This window comes from Eptesicus fuscus, chromosome 21 (genome assembly GCF_027574615.1).
Source record: "Eptesicus fuscus isolate TK198812 chromosome 21, DD_ASM_mEF_20220401, whole genome shotgun sequence".
Taxonomy (NCBI): Eukaryota; Metazoa; Chordata; class Mammalia; order Chiroptera; family Vespertilionidae; genus Eptesicus; species Eptesicus fuscus.
Window position 1 is genome coordinate 49,964,315 of NC_072493.1, and position 23,261 is coordinate 49,987,575.

The following is a 23,261-nucleotide window of genomic DNA, read 5'->3' on the forward strand; positions in this document are numbered from 1 at the left end:
TAATTATAGTCCGGCCCTCCAACGGTCTGAGGGACAGTGAACTGGCGCCCTGTTTAGAAAGTTTGAGGACCCCTGCTCTATACCAACAGGAAGCAGGACCAGCTGGCCAACCTCTTGGAGCCCCTCCCCCCACCCCAATCAGGGGCAGGGCCAGCTGGCCAACAACCCATGGCCCCTCCCCCAGGTTGCTGGCTCCCAATCAGCATGCTCCCACCCCATTCAGAGGCAGGACTGGCTGGCCCACTCCTCACAGCTCCTTCCCATGGCCAGCAGCGCCTCCCACCAGCTGCCAAACCAATTGGGGGTGGGGCCCTCTGGCCAATCTATTGCAGCCCCTCCCCCCCAGCCTGCCCAGCCCTGATCAGGCCCAGATCTGGGCCAAATTGGCCGAAACCCACCTGTGCACAAATTTGTACACTAGGCCTCTAGTTAAAAAATATTCTTACTGATTTCAGAGAGAAATGGAGAGGGGGGGAGAGAGAAATATCAGTGATGAGAAAATCATTCATTGGCTGCCTCCTACAGACCCCCTATTCCAGTTCAAGCCTACAACCTGGACATCTGCCCTGACTGGTAATCAAACTATGACCTTTTGGTTCATAGGTCAACTCTCAACTACTGACCCACACCAGCTAGGCATTTTACTGGGAACTTTGAATGATCCCCTAGGAAAAAGTGGAGGCCACCCTTGGGCAAATGCCAAGGTCTTTCCATCAGCAAAAAAGACTGCTCTGTCTGTGAATTTCATTTTCTGGTAATCAGTTTTTTCTCTGGCAGAGATGCTAAAAACTATTTCATCTACATAGTGGGGCTTACTTATACTTCAACTTGCAGAGCTGATTTAACTTGTTCTTTACCCACCCTAAAAATAATTAAAAGCAAGCATCCAGCACAGCTGGCATGGCTCAGTGATTGAGCTTTGACCTTTGAACTAAGAAATTGAAATCTGCATTCCTGGTCAGGGCACATGCCTGCATTGTGGGCTCCATCCCCAGGAAGGGGCGTGCAGGAGGCAGCCAATCAATGATTCTCTCATCATTGATGTGTCTATCTCTCTCCCTTCCTCTCTGAAATAAAACCAACAAAAAACATAGTTGAAAAATAAAATGAAATAAAGCAACAAATAAAAATAGAGCATGCTAACCAGTTTGTGGCAGTCTCCTGCACTCTCTGAATCCAGTGTTTCTGCAACAATGATCCTTCTCGTGGCCCCTGTAACCTTAAAACCAGTGATGGCACCTACAGAAGTCAGGACCTCAGGGCCCACAGCTCCACGGCAGCACCTGCAGGGACAGACGTCCCCTCACCAGTGCTGGGCACGAGACAATAGGCCCTGGGAACGAGAACAAGCTCATGTTGCTCTCAGAAGCAGTGAAGGTTGTCACAAGGACCCCCTTCTCAGGTTGAACTCAGAACCCCCAAGTCAGGGCATCCAAGCTACAATACAAGACCACAAAGCTCCGCAGTCTTCCCTACAGGCTACGAGCAGCAATGCAAACTGGGCCAAAACTGAAGACATATCTTCTGCCATCACATTGTACCCAGAGGCACACAAACTGGGATCCCAACCAATGCTGTTCACCCCTTCATGCTAGCAAACCCGTCACCTTCTAAAAACCCAAAACAGTGACTAGAACCTCAAGATGAACAGTGGTATAAAAAATAAGACCTGGAGGTGTCTGCAGTTGAAGATAAAATTATTTTCCACATTCAATATTCACAAGGCCTTTATGCAGTGTGAAATTTTCAATTTTTTAAAAATATATTTTATTGATTTTTTTTTATAGAAAGGGAGCGTGTGAGAAACATCGATCAGCTGCCTCCTGCACACTCCCTACTGGGGATGTGCCCACAACCAAGGTACATGCCCTTGAATGGGATCGAACCTGGGACCCTTCCGTCCACAGGCCACTATTCTACCCACTGAGCCAACCCCCAATTATTTGATTCCAGAGACAGAGAGAAACATGATGAGAATTATTAATTGGCTGTCTCTGTAACCCCTTTAGGGATCAAGCCTGCAAACCAGGCATATGCCCCTGACCAGAATTGAACCTGGGCCCCTTCAGTCCACAGTCTGAGGCTCTATCCACTGAGCCAAACCAGCTAGGGAAAATCTTTGATGTTTAATGAGGCTTGAACTATGCCTAAAATATATCCCATATTCACCACACTCATAAGGCCTTTCTCTGATGTGAACTCTGGTGTTTTAAGAGACTAGAGCTGTAAGTAAAGCATTTCCCACATTCACTGCACTCATATGGTCTTTCTCCAGTGTGAACTCGCTGATGCTGAAAAAGTGCAGAGCTTTGGCTAAAATATTTCCCACATTGGTTACACTCATAAGGCCTTTCTCCAGTGTGAATTCTTATGTGTTTGATGAGACTAGAACTGTAAGTAAAGAATTTCCCACATTCACTGCACTCATATGGCTTTTCTCCGGTGTGAACTCTCCTATGCTGAAAAAGTGCAGAGCTTTGGCTAAAAGATTTCCCACATTGGCTACACTCATAAGGTCTTTCTCCAGTGTGAATTCTTTTGTGTTTGATGAGACTATAGCTGTAAGTAAAGAATTTCCCACATTCACTGCACTCATAAGGCCTTTCCCCAGTGTGAACTCTCTGATGTTTTAAGAAACTAGAATTGTGAGTAAATAATTTCCCACATTCACTGCACTCATAAGGCCTTTCTCCAGTGTGAATTCTCCAATGCTCTAGAAGCACAGAGCTTTGGCTAAAACCTTTCCCACATTCGGTGCACTTATACGGCTTTTCTCCACTATGAACTCTGGAGTGATCAATCAGGCGGGAATTTAGAGTAAAGGATTTTCCACATTCACTGCAGGAATAGGGCCTGGACCCAGAGTGAACTCTCTGGTGTTTTAGGAGACTGGAGTTGTAGGTAAAGAACTTCCCACATTCACTGCACTCATATGGCTTTTCTCCTGTGTGAACACTCCGGTGTTGAAGGAGTGCAGAGCTTTGGCTAAAGGACTTCCCACATTCCCCACACTCATAAGGCCTTTCTCCAGTGTGAATTCTTCCATGTTTAATAAGGTTGGACTTGTTGCTAAATAATTTTCCACATAAGTCACACTTGTGAGGCCGCGCTCCAGTGTGAACTCTCCGGTGTTGAATGAGGCTAGAGCTTTGCTTAAAGGACTTCCCACATTCTCCACACTCATAAGGCTTTTCCCCAGTGTGAGTTCTCCAATGGTCAACAAGGCTATAGCTTTTGCCATAAGATTTTCCACTTTCATTGCTCACATGGCATTTTTCTCGGGTGAGGACTTTCTGGTCTTGAACAAGCATGCACTTGCAATTAAAATCTTTCATGTATTCCGAGTCAGACAGAGTGTTTCCCTTGTGAGAGTCTGTGGCACACTCAGTTTTCCTGTTTGACTTCTCCCTGGTGTGTGTGGCCTGGTGCTGGAGAAATCCTGAGCTGGCCAGGAAGTCTGTCAAAACCTCGTCACAGGAACCGGGCTTCCCTGACACACAGAATTTGCAGTCCTTTACAAATGACGTTCTGTCCATGTGGCCTCTGAAGCACATCTCTCCCGTGAGCTGCTTCTGATGCTCAAGTTCCGTGCTAACATCCAACTGTTTCTCACATGCCCCCATCTTGTATAGTTTCTTCCCATGATGTGTTCCCGGGTGCCTAGTGAAGTGCAAAATGTCTCCCATGTTCACACCACACAGCTCACAAGGATGGGCCTTCAGGGGAGACACACCTGCCTTGGGAGTCCTGACCTCTGACACTCCTTGTAAAGAACTGCTGAGCTCAGACGGGGCCTCCTCATTCTGGGCTCCATGCCAACAACCTGAAAACAAAAAGTGCTGGTTAAGTGCATGTTGTCTCTGGTGGGAAGGGCCAGTCCACACACGTGTGTCTGACAAGCCCAGGAACAAGTCCATGGCGTTCTGTGCAGGACCAGGGAGTTAGTACACGTTGGATGGGGCTGCTCCGCAGTACTGGGCCATGAAGAGCACAGACTGCGGAGGCCTCACGTGGTGAAGGACCCAACCATGCAGTGTACACAGAGAGTAGACACAGGGTCCACAGGTCACCTCAACAATGACTTCCCTGAAGAACTTCGCTACTGGTGAGACGCGAAAGTTGTGCAGACCGGTGTGTTAGGGCACAAAAAAATACAACTATAAGTGCAGCTGGTATTCGAGGACTTTTAGAAATATGCACACACCTCAGGACACAATGCATAGGGGCCAACGAGGAAAGCACCACAGACGGAGTGGTGAGAAAAACAGGCCAGACACACAGTGTAGAGATTGTGAGGCTTGAGGTGAGAGTAGAAGCAATAAGTGATAGAGCTGAGAAACTGGTGAGTCTGGGGCTCTTCAATGAAGGAGAAGGCCATGCACAGACCTCAACCCCACTAAGCACAGCACCCATCCAGAGGTCTAAGCACAGCACCCATCCAGGGTCTAAGCACAGCACCCATCCAGGGTCTAAGCACAGCACCCATCCAGGGATCTAAGCACAGCACCCATCCAGGGTCTAAGCACAGCACCCATCCAGGGTCTAAGCACAGCACCCATCCAGGGATCTAAGCACAGCACCCATCCAGGGATCTAAGCACAGCACCCATCCAGGGTCTAAGCACAGCACCCATCCAGGAATCTAAGCACAGCACCCATCCAGGGATCTAAGCACAGCACCCATCCAGGGTCTAAGCACAGCACCCATCCAGGGATCTAAGCACAGCACCCATCCAGGGATCTAAGCACAGCACCCATCCAGGGATCTAAGCACAGCACCCATCCAGGGTCTAAGCACAGCACCCATCCAGGGATCTAAGCACAGCACCCATCCAGGGTCTAAGCACAGCACCCATCCAGAAATCTAAGCACAGCACCCATCCAGGGTCTAAGCACAGCACCCATCCAGAAATCTAAGCACAGCACCCATCCAGAAATCTAAGCACAGCACCCATCCAGAAATGTAAGCACAGCACCCATCCAGGGTCTAAGCAGAGCACCCATCCAGGGATCTAAGATCCCATCCAGGGGTCTAAGCACCCACCCAGGGGTCTGGGTACGAAAGCAGAGCCTCGGTCCTGGTGTGAGGACAGACCTGCTACTGGGGGAAAGGGAAGGGCAGACACTACTGCCCCCGGCATAGGCGGGGAGGGGGTAGGGGTTTGAAATCCTTACCCAGGGAGGTTATCAGTGTCAAGTTCGCCAGCATCACATCGTGGTACAGGCGTCTCTGAGCCTCATCCAGGAGCTCCCATTCCTCCAAGGAGAAGTGCAGGGCCACGTCCTCAAAGGTCACCCTGCCCTGTGTGAGAGTAAACAAATCATAATTTCTGTCAAAGAACAGTTTAGATGGCCGCCATTTGGGACCGTGTGACCTGGCAGCCGCTGTGTTGGCCACATGGCTTGCAGTTCCACCTTTTTGAAATGGCAAAGGCCAACTTTTCCCTTCAAATTAGCCAATTGGGAAAGACTGTGCTCCAATCAAGAGTAAGGGACAGGTCATGGGCATCAAGGGTTATAAATCTGAGCAGACCACCTGCTCTGTGAGCGTGTGCTTCCAGACCGTGTGTGCACACCCTTCTATGTAGAAGTAAAGATGTTTGCTGCGCTGCCTGGCTCCCGAGTATGTTGTGTTCTACCAGGACCCCTGAACTGGGGGCTCCCCTTATTTCTAACACCTGACATTGGGATGGGGACACCTGAAACCAGAAAGGCTCCTCTTCCCAGAACACACAATCCTCCCCCCAGGTCCCCCCCATCCGCCCTGTGCTGTCCTCCTGCCATTCGCCCCAACTCAAAGGACAGTCCACGTCCCGGTGCCACTGTGACCTCACGGGCTCACGGAGGACAGGGTCCCCCCTTTCCTGTGCCCCGTGTTCCCCAGGAAGAGACCGGAAGCTCAGTTCTGCCTGGAGCAGCACACGGCCTGGGACCAGCTCCGGCATCACCGTCCACGCGGGTTTTACGGCCGAAGGAACACCCGCACCGTCATGGGACCCTCGGGAGGGATTGGGGTCTGTGCCCGGGTGTCCCCGGGCTCTCGGTGCCCAGATCGGGGACCAGCTCTCCAAGTCCGAGAGAAGACATCCCAGGACGGTGAGGGGCGCCGGGGCCAGGGAGGGACGGGGTCCCCTCCCCTTCCCTGGGTCCCACAAGCTCCTCCGCAGCCGCGGGGCCCGGGGAGGGGCTGGCCCCGGAGACACGCGGTCCCGGGGCCCCTCGGGCTCCGCCTCCCGGACCCGGCTGCCCCGAGGCCCGGACCCGCGCCGCCGCTGACCCCCCGCAGCCGGGCGGCTCGTCCTCCCGGGCCGCTCCCCGCCCGTCACACCGGGGTCCCCCCGAGCGCCTCGCGGGCCTGACGCAGGGCCGGGGCTGCGGGGTCGGGGAGGCGGGGAGGCCGGGGCCGCGCTCACCTCAGCCGGGCGCCCGGGCGCGGCCGCCGCCATTGGAACCTGCGGGCGGAGCGGGCGGGGCGGCGGGCGAGGAGGCGGCTCCCTCCCGCCCTGAAGCGGGTCCCTCGCGGGGTCGCCGAGCCTCACACCCGCGTCTGTGCGGCGGGGAGAACAGCTCCCGCCACCTTCGGACCCGGAACCTGGACCCGGACTGATCGCTCCGGAAAGTCCTACAAATCCCAGAGCAGCTAACCTGACCACCATAGCAACAGCCGGAAGTACCGCCCTCTCGTAGGTGTCACCCGCCGGAGTCCCACTACCCTACGTTCTTATTGGATGGCGGTGCTGCCACTCCACGCTAGGCATTCTGGGAAATGTAGTTCCTTCCCCCAGCGATGCTGCCACTTTACTCTGGGCTTTCTGGGAAATGTAGTTCTTTCCTACAGAGGCAGTAAATGCAGGGGGGGGGGGGGGGGGAAGGGCTTATTGTGTAAAAAGATTCAAGCTCAGCTGCGAGGTGCCTGGGAAGTGGAGTAGGTGGCCTTTGCCTCCTCTTTAGTTTTATTTTAAGTATACGTTTATTGATTTCTGAGAGGAAGGGAGAGGGAGCAAGCGAAAGAAACATCAATGATGAGAGAATCACTGATCTGCCTCATGCACCCCCCACACTGGGGATCAGCCTGAAACCAGGGCATGTGCCCAGACCTGGAATCAAACTTGTTCATCCAGGTTCTTATATTGATGCTCAACCAGTGAACCACACCGGCCAGGCTTCCCTGGCCTTTCAATGGTTCCCACCCCACCTGCAGCCAGGACAGCGCTGAGCAGCAGCAGCTCATCCCGGGCTGAGCCCCTGAACCTGCCCTCAAGACCCCCTTTTCTCTGATCGTCCAGGGAGCTCACAGCAGCCCAGCTTTGGCTCCCTTATTTCCCACATGTTCCTGGAGCCACAGGAGCCGGCCTAGTCTCTGCTGTTGCTTGTTCTATCCTCACCCGAGGGCCTGCCTTTGTTTTCATTATCCCCAACTTCAAAAAATGTTTCAAACTCCTGTTTGAAACCTTTTCTGCATGAAGCCAAGAACTCAAACGCTACAGCCACCCTGAGGCAGACCCACTCCAGGCTGGTTCTGTGAGAATAAAGAAATCATCTTTTCTGTCAATGAACAGTTTAGACAGCTGCCATTTGGGACTGCATGATTTGGCAGCCTCTATGTTTGCCCCTTGGCTTGTAGCTTCCCTGGAGGCCGTTATCTAGAAATGGCAAAGGCCAACCCCTCCCTTTGAATTAGCCAATAGCAAAAGACTGAGCGCCTGAGCTCCAATCAAGAGCAAGGACCAGGTCAGGTATGTCATGGATTATAAAACTGAGCAGACCACCTACCTGCTCAGTGTGTGCATGCTTCCAGACCATGTGTGCACACCTTTCTACGTCAAAGTAAAGATACTTGCCTGGTTGCCTGGCTCCTGAGTATGCTTTGTGTTCTAACCTCTGATTGAGGGTCCCAGAGGCTCACTATATGTCTAACAGTTTCTCTTCCCTAAAACTGTTATGCCTGGGACATCCTCTCTAAGGACAGACCAAGGCCTGACTTGGTTTAGGAGAGTTGGGAGAACACGTGATGGCCCACACCCAGGTGTTGTTGAGTCAATTCAATCTTAACACTGTTCTTTTATTTCCAATGTTTTTATTGATTTTTTAGAGAGATAGGGAGAGTGAGAAACATCAATGGTGAGAGAATCATGGATCAGCTGCCTCCTGCACACCCCCTCCTGGGATCTAGTCCCCAACCTGTGCATGTGCCCTGACCAGGAATCAAACCAGTGGTCTCAGTTCATGGGTCTTCGCCCAACCACAAAGTCATATAACCTGGGCACACTATTGTGTTTTTTTTAAATATATTTTTATTGATTACAGAGAGGGGGGAGAGAGATAAAAACGTCAATGATGAGAGAGAATAATTGATCAGCTGCCTCCTGTACGCCCTCTACTAGGGATTGAGCCCACAACCCAGGCATGTGCTCTGACTTGGAATAGACCCATTACCTGGCTCATATGTTGATGCTCAATAACTGAATCATCATGGCTGGGCTGCCATTTTTATTTCGAATAGTAATTATTTCGGAGAAAAGGGGAGAGGAAGAGAGATAGAAACTTCAATTATGAGAGAGAATCATCAATCAGCTGCCTTTTGAACTCCCCCCTACTGGGGATGGAGCCTGCAACCTGGGCATGTGCCCTTGACAGGGAACCAAACTGTTTCAAAGGTCAGTGCTCAACCACTGAGCCATTCGGGGTTGGGCTTCTGCTCTCTCTAAAAATCAATGGAAAAATATCCTCGGGTGAGGATTAAAAAAATAAAAATAAAAGCCATTCACAATTGAGCAGAAACGTCCAGAATGAGAAATGGCTGAAGGAGCCGCTTCCTCCCTCAGAAAGCCTTTGGGTGAGTCTTTGTTCTCCGTCAGGGAAGGCACCAACCAAAAACTACCAGGCAGTGCAAGGCCACAGAAATAAGGGCAGGACCGTGGGCGTGGGAGCAGGCAGTGAGGGGTCGTGGGAAAGCTGGAGGGGGGAGGGTTCCCACCAAGGGTTCCGTGGCCGGGCGGATGCGCCGCTGACAGTGACCAGGCTGTGTTCACAGGTCCACGTCCAAATGCGGGGGCAGGAAACCCTGTTTTCGGAGAACATGCCCTTAGGACAGGTTGTGGCCCACTTCATGGAGCAGCACCCAGCAGTAGCCCCCACAGCGCTCACCCCGGGGACACCCTCCCGGGCTCCCCCAGACACATCCCGGCCAACAGCACCAGGTGAGCCAGGAGGGCCCAGTTACCGGAGGGCTCTTCTGTGTGGACTTTGTCTTGGGTACAGTTTCTGTTTTTTTGTGTGTGTGTTTTTTTAAAAAACGTTTTATTTCTTTTTATTTTGTAGATGCTAATCCTCTCCCGAGGATATTTTTCAATTGATTTTTTTAGAGAGTGGAAGGGAGAGGGAGAGACAGAAAGAAACATGGATGTGAGGGAAAGACATCATTGGTTGCCTCCAGCACCACCCCTGACCGGAATCCAACCCGGGCCCTTTGGTCCAAAGGCCAATGCTCTACCACTGAGTCAAACCAACTGGGGCTTTTTATCTTTTAAAGTGGATCTTTTTTTAAGAAAATATTTTTATTGATTTCAGAGAGAAAGGGAGAGTGAGAGGGATAGAAACATAAATGATGACAAAGAATCATTGATTGGGGTTCTAGCTGGTTTGGCTGAGTGGTTAAAGCCTCAACCTGCAGACTGAAGGTCCCAGGTAATTCAGGCCAAGGGCACATGCCTGTTTGTGGGCTCGATCCCCAGTAGGGGGCGTGCAGGAGGCAGCCAATCTATGTTTCTAAGTCACCATGCATGTTTCTATCTCTCTCTCCCTCTCCCTTCCTCTGTGAATCAGTAAAACTATATTTTTAAAAAATAGAATCATTGATCGGGGATTGAGCCCACTGTCCCAAATGTGCTCTTTGGTGGGAATCGAACCTGGGACCCTTTGGTCTGCAGGCCGACACTCTGTCCACTGAGCCAAGGACTTGGGTGCAGCTTCCCGGACCCCCTTTATTTCCACAGGAGATGCAGGCCAACATGGCGGCAGCCTTTCCAGCGAAGACCACCCCCCGCCCTCCCTGCTCATCCTCCAGGGAGAGAGCCGTCCGGGGCCCGCAGAGGGCGCGGCGTCCTGGGAGAGTCCACGCAGCCCCGGAGCAGCCAGTCCGGGCGCCTCCGCCTCCGCCTCCGCGGCCCAGGAAGAGCCTCCCCGAGAGGAGACCCCGGAGGAGACCCAAGAGGAGACCCGGGAGGAGACCCCGGAGGAGACCCAAGAGGAGACCAGGGAGGAGACCCCGGAGGAGACCCCGGAGGAGACCCAAGAGGAGACCCAAGTGGAGACCCGGAAGCCAGGGGGCGGAAGCCCTGGCAGCACCCGGAAGCTGTACTCGTGTGACCGGTGTCCCCGGGAATTCCGGTACTTCTCGCGGTTCCGGCTCCACCAGAGGAGACACAACAACGAGCGGCCCTGCGTCTGCGCCACGTGCGGCAAAGCCTTCTTCCAGGCCTCGGACCTGCGTGTGCACCAGCGGATCCACGCGCGGGAGAGGCCTCTCCTCCACCTCCCACCGCCCCTTGCGGATGCGCCAGAGAAAGGCCTCCGCGCCAGGGGCCTCCACATACAGGGACTCCACGTCCGAACTCCCTCCCTGTAGTGTGTGTGTGTAGATATATTTATTTTATTTTATATTTTTATTGATTTCAGTGAGGAAGAGAGAGAGAGAAAGAGGAGAGAGAGAGAGAGAGAGAGAGAGAGAGAGAGAGAGAGAGAGAGAGAGAGAGAGAGAGAGAGAGAAGGAGAGAGAGAAGCATCAATGATGAGAGAGAATCACTGATAAGCTGCCTCCTGCAGGCCACCCCTGGCATGTGCCCTGACCAGGAATTGAACTGTGACCTCCTGTGGGTATATATATACATTCCCATAGGACTTCTCTATTGAAAAAATGTTTTATATGGTCCCAATCATACTTTCCATTCATGGTCTCCCCCACTAAATTTTCAGTTTAAGGGGGACAGGAATTTCTGTTTTGTTCACCAAAGTCGCAGGAACCTAGAATGTGGCTGACACGTGTCCAATGACCACTAAATAGTTGTTGAAGAAATAAGTGTATTGTTTATTTCTTAAAAATTCAGAAATGTGTCCAAGATGGGAAGACAATGAGGCCCAAGCCCAGGACACAAACCCACCTGCGACCCCATCCTCTGTGCACATCCTTTATTATTTACTTACTTTTACAAATAGATTATTGCTTTCAGAGAGGAAGGGAGAGGGAGAGAGAGATAGAAACATCATTGATGTGAGAGAATCACTGCTCGGTTGCCTCCTGCATGCCCCACAAAGGGGATGGAGCCCACAACCTGGGCATGTGCCCCGACTAGAATCAAACCGGGACATCCAGGTTCATAGATTGATGCTCAACCATTGAACCATACCAGCCAGACTTTCCTAACCTTTTTTGTTTTGCTTTTATTTTTGTTGTTGTTCTTTTTTTAAATTAAGGGTCCCTTACTGGTCCTGCTTCCATGAGCAGCTGTGACCAGGTGTAAAATGGGAGGGGAACCAGGCAGAGTTTGGAGGGGTTATCTTCAACATTCCATTTACACACAGAACTAAACAGACAAGCACAGAGTCACTATTGCGGTTAGGAGTTGGCAGCATGGGAAAGGGGGGGAACAGGGTGCAAGTAGGCATGTCATTAAAAACAATACAGGCCCTCTCTGAAACTGGGGTGCCTCGGGTGGGGGGGCTTGATCTGTTTCCACCCAAGAGGAATCAGAAGATCAGTGGTTTGGGGGCGTCCAGAACCTTCAGGCGTGGAGGGAGGAGGAAGGCCCAGGGGCTGGGGGCCTGTTTGGCAGCTGAGTGAAGGGATTGCCCTCACCCTGCTGGGATCTGCCCAGCCCTCTGTCTGGCAGGAGGGGAGCAGCCTGCAACCCCCCACAGGCAGGTGTGGGGCTGCCAGATGCTCCAGGCAGGGGGCTGGACGGGGCTCACAGAGGCTTGCCCTCCAGGGAGAGCGGCAGTTCGGGACCTCCTCGGAGCAGTTTGCTTGTAATTCATGCTGGATCCCCGTAAGCTTCTTCTTGGTGGCGTCCTTGGAGCTGGCCTGGATCATCTTGCTCTTAAGGGGCGCAGACGTGGGGCCTGGAAGATAAGCCCCAGGTCCCCTTGCTCTCCGCGGTCTCATAGGCTGCGTCACACAGGGCGCAGCGGCCATATCTTGACGGAGGTGGTGGAGGGGTAGTCTCCTGTCTGGCCCACAGCACCCACCAGGATCTCCTCGCCCTCTTCCAGGATGATGGTCTTCTCGTCTTCCCTCAAGCAGGAAAGCGTCTTCACCTCCGCTGGTGTCAAGGATGGACGCGCCTTCATGGCCCTGAACACTGTGATGGCTCTATCAGAGACGGCCACACCAGAGGCCATGCTTCCTGAAGCCGAAGGAGACAGCAAGAGCCTGGAAAGATGAGAGCCAGGGCAGCTGCTGCCCGAACCCAACTCTTTCCTCGCTTGTCAGGGTCCCCACCCGACCTGCAGCCAGGACAGCGCTGAGCAGCAGCAGCTCATCCCGGGCTGAGCCCCTGGACCTGCCCTCAAGGCCCCCTTTCCTCTGATCGTCCGGAGAGCTGACCGCAGCCCCGCTCTGGCTGCCTTATTTCCCACACGTTCCCGGAGCCACAGGAGCCCCGCTCTGCTGTTGCTCATTCTCTCCTGATGCCTTCCTTTCATCACTGTCCCCAGATTCAATAAACGTACCCTCAAAATCTCCTGAACTCGTGTTGTGAAATCTTTTGGGCATGAAGTTAAGAACTCAAACACTACAGGCCAACCTGCGGCTGACCCACTCCTGGCTGCTTCCTGTTCCCAGTTATGACTGGGACACCCTCTACAAACACAGACCGAGGCATGGTTTTCCTTATAAAAACTGAAAAAAAGCTACATGGCCCACACTCATTTTGGTGTTGTTGAGTCAATTCTATCTTGATACTGTCCTTTTCCTTTAAATGTTTGTATTGATTTTTAGAGAAATAAGGAGAGTGAGAAACATCAATGATAAGAGAATCATTAATCAGCTGCCTCCTTCACGCCCCCTACTGGGATCTAGTCCCCAACCTGGGCATGTGCCCTGACCAGGAATCGAACTCAGGACCCTTCAGTCTGCAGGTTGATGCTCTATTCACTGAGCCAAACCAGCTAGGGCAAGGGTGCAGTCTTAAATGAGAAACTGTTGTTGCCAGGAGGAAAGAACAAGAGCCCGTTTTACATGTGCGATGCATAAATCTTGGAAGATTAGAAAGTTTGTAGGAGCCTGGCCCATTTGGCTCAGTGGTTGAGTGTCCACCTATGAATCAGGTCTTGCCCGGGTTTAAGGCTCGATCTCCAATAGGGGGCATACAGGCGGCAGCCAATCAATGATTCTCTCATCATTGATGTGTCTATCACTCTCTCCCTCTCTCTTCTTCTCTGAAATAAAACCAACAAAAAATATATTTGAAAAATAAAATGAAATAAAGCAATAAAAATAGAGCATGCTAACCAGTTTGTGGCAGTCTCCTGCACTCTCTCTGAATCCAGTGTTTCTGCAACAATGATCCTTCTCGTGGCCCCTGTAACCTTAAAACCAGTGATGGCACCTACAGAAGTCAGGGCCTCAGGGCCCACAGCTCCACGGCAGCACCTGCAGGGACAGACGTCCCCTCACCAGTGCTGGGCACGAGACAATAGGCCCTGGGAACGAGAACAAGCTCATGTTGCTCTCAGAAGCAGTGAAGGTTGTCACAAGGACCCCCTTCTCAGGTTGAACTCAGAACCCCCAAGTCAGGGCATCCAAGCTACAATACAGGACCACAAAGCTCCGCAGTCTTCCCTACAGGTTATGAGCAGCAATGCAAACTGGGCCAAAACTGAAGACATATCTTCTGCCATCACACTATAACTAGAGGCACACAAACTTTGGGATCCCAACCAATGCTGTTCACCCCTTCGTGCTAGCAAACCCGTCAACTTCAAAGAACCGAAAACAGTGACTAGAACCTCAAGATGAACAGTGGCTTGAATAACAAGACCTTTATTGTCATACAAACAAGAGCAACGATAGGCACAGTTCCCCGGTTGGTGACTTCAAGTCTGAAAAATGACATCACTACAGTCATGTGAGACCAACAATATCTGAAAAATGTAGTCCATCTTTTAACCCTTTGCACTCGCTTGCTTTTTTCGATTCCTTTATTTTACTGCTAACCGTGTCGAGTCACACTCAACATCCGAGTGCAAAGGGTTAAAATGCCCAACAGAGTCCTCTAAGTCAAAACTGGGTAAAGTCCATGCCTTAACTTACCAGGAAAAAAAAATGGGTAAGAGTAAGTGCTCAGCCCTAACCAGTTTGGCTCAGTGGATAGAGCAGAGCATTGGCCTGTGGACTCAAGGGTCCCAGGTTTAATTCCAGTCAAGGGCATGTATCTTGGTTGTGGACACATACCCAGTGGGGAGTTTGCAGGAGGCAGCTGATCGATGTTTCTACTCTCTATCCCTCTCCCTTCCTCTCTGTAAAAAAAAAATCAATAAATTATACGCACACACACACTCACACACATATAAGTAAAAAAGAGTAAGTGCTCAGCCTACTCATGAATTGTCCCACAAATGAGAGAACACTGGGATGTACTTGCCAGGACATTCTGGGATGGATAAATCTTCCACTACAGGCTCCAGCCATGAGATAGAGTTGAAATGCCTTCTGCAACACAAGTGCCAGTGATATAAATCTGGTCATGGCCCTGGGCAGGTTAAAAAGTGCAATGCAGTCCCCACACTGGAATTTGTATGTTCAGATGTATGAGGCTCAATACAGGCAAATGGGACCTCTGTAAGAGATCTCCTCCAGTAGTGGTATATTGAACAAAGAAATAGCATATGCCTATGAAGTTAAGGCAGTTTTCCCATTTGAAATCTGTGGTGGCCTGGCTGGTACGCCTCGGTTGGTTGGGTGTCATCCCATGCAACCAGGGGTTGCCAGTTTCTCAGTTGCTACTCTCACACATTGATGTTTCTCTCTAAAATCAATGTTATTTTTTAAATTAAAATAAACATGGCACCAAATACTTTAAAAAAAAATTTGGTATCCCATAAGGTAAGTCCTTTGGCTGAAGGTCTTCTCACATCCACTCCTCTCATAAGGTCTTTATCCAATGTGAATTCTCTGGATAAAATACTAAAATTTTGTAAATGATTTCCCACATTTGCTACACTCATAAGATCTTCATCCAATGTGACATGGTGTTTTAGGTGGGTGGAATTGAAAATAAAATTATTTTCCATATTCAATATTCACAAGGCCTTTATGCAGTGTGAAATCTTCAATTTTTTAAAATTGATTCCAGAAAGGAAGGGAAAGGGAGTGAAATATTAATGATGAGAATCATTGATTGGCTACCTCCTGCAACCGCCTATTAGGGATCAATCCTGCAACCCAGGCATGTGCCCCTGACCAGAATTGAACCTGGAACCCTTCAGTCCACAGTCTGAGGCTCTATTCACTGAGCCAAAGCAGCTAGGGAAAATCTTTGATGTTTAATGAGGCTTAAACAATGCCTCAAAGATTTCTCACATTCACTACACTCATAAGGCCTTTCTCTGGTGTGAAATCTGGTGTTTTAAGAGACTAATGCTGTAAGTAAAGAATTTCCCACATTCACTGCACTCGTAAGGCCTTTCTCCAGTGTGAATTCTCCGATGCTGAGTAAGTACAAAGCTTTGTTTAAAAGATTTCCCACATTGGCTACACTCATAAGGCCTTTCTCCAGTGTGAATTCTTATGTGTTTGATGAGACTAGAGCTGCAAGTAAAGAATTTCCCACATTCACTGCACTCATACGGCCTTTCCCCGGTGTGAACTCTCTGGTGTTTTAAGAAACTAGATTTGTGAGTGAAGAATTTCCCACATTCACTGCACTCATAAGGCCTTTCTCCAGTGTGAATTCTCTGATGCTCAAGAAGCACAGAGCTTTGGCTAAAACATTTCCCACATTCGCTGCAGGAGTAAGGTCTGGATCCAGAGTGAACTTTCTGGTGTTTTATGAGATTGGAGTGGTAGGTAAAGAACTTCCCACATTCATTGCACAGATAAGGCCTCTCTCCTGTGTGAACACTCTGGTGTTGAAGGAGTGCAGAGCTTTGGCTAAAGGACTTCCCACATTCCCCACACTCATAAGGCTTTTCTCCAGTGTGGATTCTTCGATGTTTAATGAGGTTGGACTTTTTGCTAAACAATTTTCCACATAACTCACAATTGTGAGGCCGCACTCCAGGGTGAACTCTCCGGTGTTGAATGAGGCTAGAGCTTTGCCTAAAGGACTTCCCACATTCCCCACACTCATAAGGCTTTTCCCCAGTGTGAGTTCTCCAATGGTCAACGAGACTATAGCTTTTGCCATAAGATTTTCCACATTCATTGCTCACGTGGCATCTTTCCCGGGTGAGGACTCTCTGGTCTTGAACAAGCATGCATTTGCAATTAAAATCTTTCATGTATTCTGAGTCAGACAGAGTGTTTCCCTTGTGAGAGTCTATGGCACACTCAGTTTCCCTGTTTGACTTCTCCCTGGTGTGTGTTGCCTGATGCTGGAGAAATCCTGAGCTGGCCAGGAAGTCCGTCAAAACCTCTTCACAGGAACCGGGCTTCCCTGACACACAGAATTTGCAGTCCTTTATAAATGAGGCTCTGTCCATGTGGTCTCTGAAACACATCTCTCCTATGTGCTGCTTCTGATGCTCAAGTTCTGTGCTAACATCCAACTGTTTCTCACATGCCCCCATCTTGTATAGTTTCTTCCCATGATGTGTTCCCGGGTGCCCAGTGAAGTGCAAAATGTCTCCCACGTCCACACCACACAGCTCACAAGGATGGGCCTTCAGGGGAGACACACCTGCCTTGGGAGTCCTGACCTCTGACACTCCTTGTAAAGAACTGCTGAGCTCAGACGGGGCCTCCTCATTCTGGGCTCCATGCCAACAACCTGAAAACAAAAAGTGCTGGTTAAGTGCATGTTGTCTCTGGTGGGAAGGGGCACTCCACACACGTGTGTCTGACAAACCCAGGAACAAGTCCATGGCATTGTGTGCAGGACCAGGGAGTTAGTACAGGTTAAGGATGGGGCTGCTCCGCAGTACTGGGCTATGAAGAGCACAGACTGGGGGAGGCCTCACGTGGTGAAGGACCCAACCATGCAGTGTACACAGAGAGTAGACACAGGATCCACAATTCACTTCAACAACAACTTCCCTAAAGAACGTCGCTAAAGAACTTGGCAGCTGGTATTCAGGACTTTTAGAAATATGCACACACCTCAGGACACAATGCATAGGGGCCAATGAGGAAAGCACAGATGGAGTGGTGAGAAAAACAGGCTAGACACACAGTGTAGAGATGTGAGGCTGGAGGTGAGAGTAGAAGCGATAAGTGATAGAGCTGAGAAACTGGTGAAGTGTCAGGGAAGGGGATGGAGAGACAGAAATGAAGTGTGGCCCCAGGCATGGGATCAAAACACTAGTCCAACACAGTAGGTGTCTGGTAGGATTTGAACACAGCACTGGCATCACACCCTCCTCCAGGTGCCTCTCCTAACATTTTGCTGAGCCTGGATTCATGTACATTCTATGAACCACCTCTTTCTAACCCAACCCACCTCCCTCAGTGAGCAAATGCATGGCACCTCATACAGGTGCTAAGGGAAGGACAGCACACAGGAGTAACCAGCACTAGCCCAGAACAACTCGGCACCTCACAGCCAACAGAAAAGAAAACCAAATACTACACAGAGAACTTGGAAGGAGGGTCTTGCAAGAACAGCCCACAGTCCATGGGAGGAGGAACCATGTCAGTGATGGGGATCCTGGCCCAGGCAGGTCTGTGGCAATGCCAGCTAGAAGGAGGCACAGAACCTAGGCACACAGGGGCTGGGATCTGAACAAAGTCATTTCGTCAAGGAGAAGCAAGTCAGGTGTATCCAGTGGGTTCACTGGAAGACTCCTGCCCTGATTCCTTCCCTCCAAGTCTGGGGCTCTTCTAGGAAGGAGAGGGCCATGCACAGACCTCAACCCCACTAAGCACAGCCCCTATCCAGGTCTAAGCACAGCACCTATCCAGGGGTCTAAGCACCCATCCAGGGGTCTAAGCACAGCACCTATCCCCCTAGGAGTCTAAGCACAGCACCCATCCAGGAGTCTAAGCACAGCACCCATCCAGGGGTCTAAGCACAGCACCCATCCAGGAGTCTAAGCACAGCACCCATCCAGGGGTCTAAGCACCCATCCAAGGGTCTAAGCACAGAACCCATCCAGGGGTCTAAGCACAGCAACCATCCAGGGGTCTAAGCACAGCACCCATCCAGGGGTCTAAGCACAGCACCCATCCAGGGTCTAAGCACAGCACCCATCCAGGGGTCTAAGCACAGCACCCATCCAGGGGTCTAAGCACAGCACCCATCCAGGGGTCTAAGCACAGCACCCATCCAGGGGTCTAAGCAGAGCACCCATCCAGGGGTCTAAGCACAGCACCCATCCAGGGTCTAAGCACCAGGGGTCTAAGCACAGTACCCATCCAGGGATCTGGGGAAGAAAGCAGTACCACGGTCCTGGTGTGAGGACGGAGCTGCTACTGGGGGAAAGGGAAGGGCAGACACTACTGCCCCCGGCATAGGCGGGGAGGTTGAAATCCTTACCCAGGGAGGTTATCAGTGTCAAGTTCTCCAGCATCACATCGTGGTACAGGCGTCTCTGAGCCTCATCCAGGAGCTCCCATTCCTCTGAGGAGAAGTACAGGGCCACGTCCTCAAAGGTCACCCTGCCCTGTGTGAGAGTAAACAAATCATCTTTTCTGTCAAAGAACATTTTAGAAGGCTGCCATTTTGGACTGTATGACTTGGCAGCTGCCATGTTGGCCACATGTCTTGAGTTCCCCTGGTGGCCACCTTCTTGAATGGGCAAAGGCCAACTTTTCCCTTTGAATTAGCCAATAGGGACAGATTGTGGGCCTGGGCTCCAATCTAGAGTAAGGGACAGGGGGGAGATTTTTCTTGGTGCTACTCTTGTGGCAACCACCCCTGGGCTCATTTGCCCCGACCCCTTCCTGCCGCCCTGACCCCAACCCCACACAAGATGTCAGAGATCTAGCAAAACAGCTGGCAAGCTACAAAGCTCAGCTCCAGCAAGTTGAAGCTGCCCTGTCTGGAAATGGAGAAAATGAAGATTTGCTAAAATTTAAAAAAGATTTACAAGAAGTTATAGAACTAACCAAAGACCTTCTGTCAATTCAACCTTCAGAAATTCTTGCACGTTCAGACTGTTTTGCTTCTGCTCAGCCCACTCATTCATGGAAAGTAGGGGACAAATGTATGGCAATCTGGAGTGAAGATGGACAGTGTTATGAAGCGGAGATTGAGGAGATAGATGAAGAAAAAGGCACCGCTGCAATCACCTTTGCTGGCTATGGCAATGCTGAAGTGACTCCACTGTTGAACCTCAAGCCTGTAGAAGGAAGGAAGGCAAAGGAGGACAGTGGCAGCAAACCCATGTCCAAAAAAGAAATGATTGCCCAGCGGCGTGAATATAAAAAGAAGAAAGCTTTGAAAAAAGCAGAGAATAAAAGTACTTGAGCAGGAGAGAGAGGACCAGAAAGTGTAATGGCAACAGTTAACAACAGGGCCTATTCTTAAAATAAAAAAGGCCAGGTAAAGAGGAGTACTTTTGCTTCACCCGAGAGTGTAACTGGCAAAGTTGGAGTAGGAACTTGTGGAATTGCTGATAAACCTATGACACAGTATCAAGATACCTCTAAATACAATGTCAGGCACTTGATGCCTCAATAATCAAAAAAACTTGGATTTCCCCAGTGATCAAAAACAAACAAAAAAAAAAAAACACTTGGATTTCATCTCTGCAGGGCTTTACATTTACCTTTTAATTCTTATATTTTTCTAAAGGTAAATTATTTGTTAGATGAATAAGGAAAATACCATTGTCGTCATTGTTTGACTTCAATAGAATGAAACTTGAAGAAATTGCATTTGATAACTGCTATTCATTTAACTTGCTTCATTACTACTACCACAGTTTCCTCAAAGTTTGTTGGGTAATGCAACTTTTCTAGGTAGATGCTGCTTAAATAAAGCACTTAGATGAACGGTTGATCTTCCTAATATCAGGCCCATACATTTTGTAAAGTCCTAACCTGGAACTTTCAGTACCTTAAAACTTGCCACGGCCCTAAGCGGCGTGGCTCAGTGGAGAGAGCGTCAGCCTACGGACTGAAAGGTCCCAGGTTCGATTCCGGTCAAGGGCATGTACCTTGGTTGCGGGCATATCCCCAGTAGGGGGTGTGCAGGAGGCAGCTGACCGATGATTCTCTCTCATCAATATTTCTAACTCTCTATCCCTCTCCCTTCCTCTCTGTAAAAAATCAATAAAATATATATATTAAAAAAAAAAAAAAACTTGCCACGTATTCTGAAAGCAGTTCACTGGAATATCAAAGCAGAACACCAAACTTTAGAGATATTTTTATTTTTTTCTTACCTTCAACTTAGACTTAGCTATTAGCCAATTAACCCTAAAAAATAAGCTTGTAAAAGTCCAATCTGTTTTCAGGTTTTTCCTTCAATAACTTGTTTCTTAAGCCTGTTAGGCCATCTCTAAAATGTATCCAGCTCTTTTATTCTTTTCACTGAATTTTAGTTTTATGTAAAAAAAACGTGTTTTAGCACCAGCTACCTTTTCTAATTTTTTCCCCCTCCTGTGTTGGTTTTTCACATAGGGTAGTGGTACCATTTTTTTGGATGTGAAATGTTTATATGAGAGAAACAAAAAGCTGATGTATTGCCCTGTATACAGTGTAGATGCTACTTAAAAAAAAAAAAACACAAAAAAAACAACCAAGGCTAAATTAATAAACAAGAGTACTGAATGTTTCATTAAAAATTGACTGCATCTCTTGTGCATTAATCTGACCATAATCCCCTGTATATTATGTTCGTGTAGCTGAGTTTGTAATTTTTGTTTACTAGATCAAGTTGTCAGCATTTGCTGGTGTAAGTGAACATCATATTTATCCTGAGTTGAGTTTAAGCCAAATATATGCATAGAAAAGTGTCTTCCCGTTAATGGAAGTCAGTGATTTTCAGGATGTGTTAATTTCAGTTTTTGTATGTTTAACTTTTATTAAATAAAGTGTTTTCAAAATAAAACAAAAGAGTAAAGGACAGGTCACGGGCATCAAGGGTTATAAATCTGAGCAGACCACCTGCTCTGTGAGCGTGTGCTTCCAGACCGTGTGTGCACACCCTTCTACCTAGAAGTACAGATGTTTGCTGCGCTGCCTGGCTCCTGAGTATGTTGTGTTCTACCAGGACCCCTCAATTGGGGGCTCCCCTTATTTCTAACACCTGGCAGCAAGATGGAGACAGAGGAAACCAGAAAAAGCTCCTCTACTGAGAACCCACAATCCTCCCCCCAAACCCTCCCCCCAGGGTCCCCCCCATCCGCCCTGTGCTGTCCTCCTGCCATTCGCCCCAACTCAAAGGACAGTCCACGTCCCGGTGCCACTGTGACCTCACGGGCTCACGGAGGACGGGGTCCCCCCTTTCCTGTGCCCTGTGTTCCCCAGGAAGAGACCGGAAGCTCAGTTCTGCCGGGAGCAGCACACGGCCTGGGACCAGCTCCGGCATCACCGTCCACGCGGGTTTTACGGCCGAAGGAACACCCGCACCGTCATGGGACCCTCGGGAGGGATTGGGGTCTGTGCCCGGGTGTCCCCGGGCTCTCGGTGCCCAGATCGGGGACCAGCTCTCCAAGTCCGAGAGAAGACATCCCAGGACGGTGAGGGGCGCCGGGGCCAGGGAGGGACGGGGTCCCCTCCCCTTCCCTGGGGTCCCACAAGCTCCTCCGCAGCCGCGGGGCCCGGGGAGGGGCTGGCCCCGGAGACACGCGGTCCCGGGGCTCCGCGGGCTCCGCCTCCCGGACCCGGCTGCCCCGAGGCCCGGACCCGCGCCGCCGCTGACCCCCCGCAGCCGGGGCGGCTCGTCCTCCCGGGCCGCTCCCCGCCCGTCACACCCGGGTCCCCCCGAGCGCCTCGCGGGCCTGACGCGGGGCCGGGGCTGCGGGGTCGGGTCGGGGAGGCGGGGAGGCCGGGGCCGCGCTCACCTCAGCCGGGCGCCCGGGCGCGGCCGCCGCCATTGGAACCTGCGGGCGGAGCGGGCGGGGCGGCGGGCGAGGAGGCGGCTCCCTCCCGCCCTGAAGCGGGTCCCTCGCGGGGTCGCCGAACCTCACACCCGCGACTGTGCGGCGGGGAGAACGGCTCCCGCCACCTTCGGACCCGGACTGAGCGCTCGGGAAAGTCCTACAAATCCCAGAGCAACTAACGTGGCCGCCTAGCGAGGCGCCGGAAGTACCGCCCTCTCGTAATGCGTCATCCGCAGGAGCCCCTCTTCCCTACGTTCTTATTGGATGGTGATGCTGCCACTCCACGCTGGGCATTCTGGGACGTGTAGTCCCTTTCCACAGCGATGCTGCCACTTCACTCTGGGCTTTCTGGGAAATGTAGTCCCTTCCCACAGCGGTGCTGCCACTTCACTCGTCGCATTCTGGGAAATGTAGTCCCTTGGGGAAAAGGGCTTATTTTGCAAAAAGATTCAAGCTCAGCTGCCAGGTGCGTGGGAAGTGGAATAGGTGGGCTTTGATTTCTGAGTGGAATAGGCTGCCCTTTTTTTTTAAAGAACCATGGCTACTTCCCTTTTCATTAACAAACTGCTCACTTTTGTTCCTCATTTTTTTATGCGCTATTCACAATGTAATGAACATATCCACCATGCGCTTTAAAATGTAATCTTCATTCAATTATTCACCGTCATGCTCTTAAGTGTAGACTTTCAGCCGAAACCGGTTTGGCTCAGTGGATAGAGCGTCGGCCTGTGGACTCAAGGGTCCCAGGTTCGATTCTGCTCAAGGGCATGTACCTTGGTTGCGGGCACATCCCCAGTAGGGGGTTTGCAGGAGGCAGCTGATCGATGTTTCTCTCTCATCGATGTTTCTAACTCTCTATCCCTCTCTCCTCTCTGTAAAAAATCAATAAAATATATATATTTTTTAAAAAGTGTAGACTTTCAGTGATATTAGTTACATTCTGGTTTATAGTGTTTTCCAATTTCCCTGGTGTAAATACTCCCACCACGGCCAATTTCAACCGTCCAACATGATGTCACTGAACATGGAGCTGGGAAGAGTTGCCAGAGACACGCCATT

General features: G+C 50.5%; 2 protein-coding genes and 2 pseudogenes across 3 annotated transcripts; 1 reads left to right on the plus strand and 3 right to left on the minus strand.

Moving 5' to 3' along the window:
- Window positions 1-2,115: 2,115 nt before the first annotated feature.
- Window positions 2,116-6,484, minus strand: LOC129147109 (zinc finger protein 154-like). Of its 2 annotated transcripts, XM_054710229.1 has the most exons (4): window positions 6,413-6,484; window positions 5,175-5,301; window positions 3,734-3,823; window positions 3,433-3,660 (listed from the first exon to the last, which is right to left on the minus strand). In XM_054710229.1, exons 1-4 carry the CDS (start codon window positions 6,443-6,445, stop codon window positions 3,515-3,517), a joined length of 396 nt encoding a protein of 131 aa, XP_054566204.1. In that variant the 5' UTR covers window positions 6,446-6,484; the 3' UTR covers window positions 3,433-3,514. The 2 variants fall into 2 exon arrangements, with proteins under 2 accessions (XP_054566203.1, XP_054566204.1); XM_054710228.1 differs by having other exon boundaries at window positions 2,116-3,823.
- A 5,260-nt stretch (window positions 6,485-11,744) lies between these two features.
- On the minus strand, window positions 11,745-12,830 carry LOC129147574 (cofilin-1-like; annotated as a pseudogene).
- Window positions 12,831-15,513: 2,683 nt separating this feature from the next.
- LOC103304558 (zinc finger protein 154-like) lies at window positions 15,514-22,665 on the minus strand. The gene is made up of 3 exons (XM_054710240.1): window positions 22,164-22,665; window positions 18,689-18,815; window positions 15,514-16,984 (listed from the first exon to the last, which is right to left on the minus strand). Exons 1-3 carry the CDS (start codon window positions 22,194-22,196, stop codon window positions 15,588-15,590), a joined length of 1,557 nt encoding a protein of 518 aa, XP_054566215.1. The 5' UTR covers window positions 22,197-22,665; the 3' UTR covers window positions 15,514-15,587.
- LOC129147756 (survival of motor neuron-related-splicing factor 30-like) lies at window positions 18,901-19,834 on the plus strand (annotated as a pseudogene).
- Window positions 22,666-23,261: the final 596 nt, after the last annotated feature.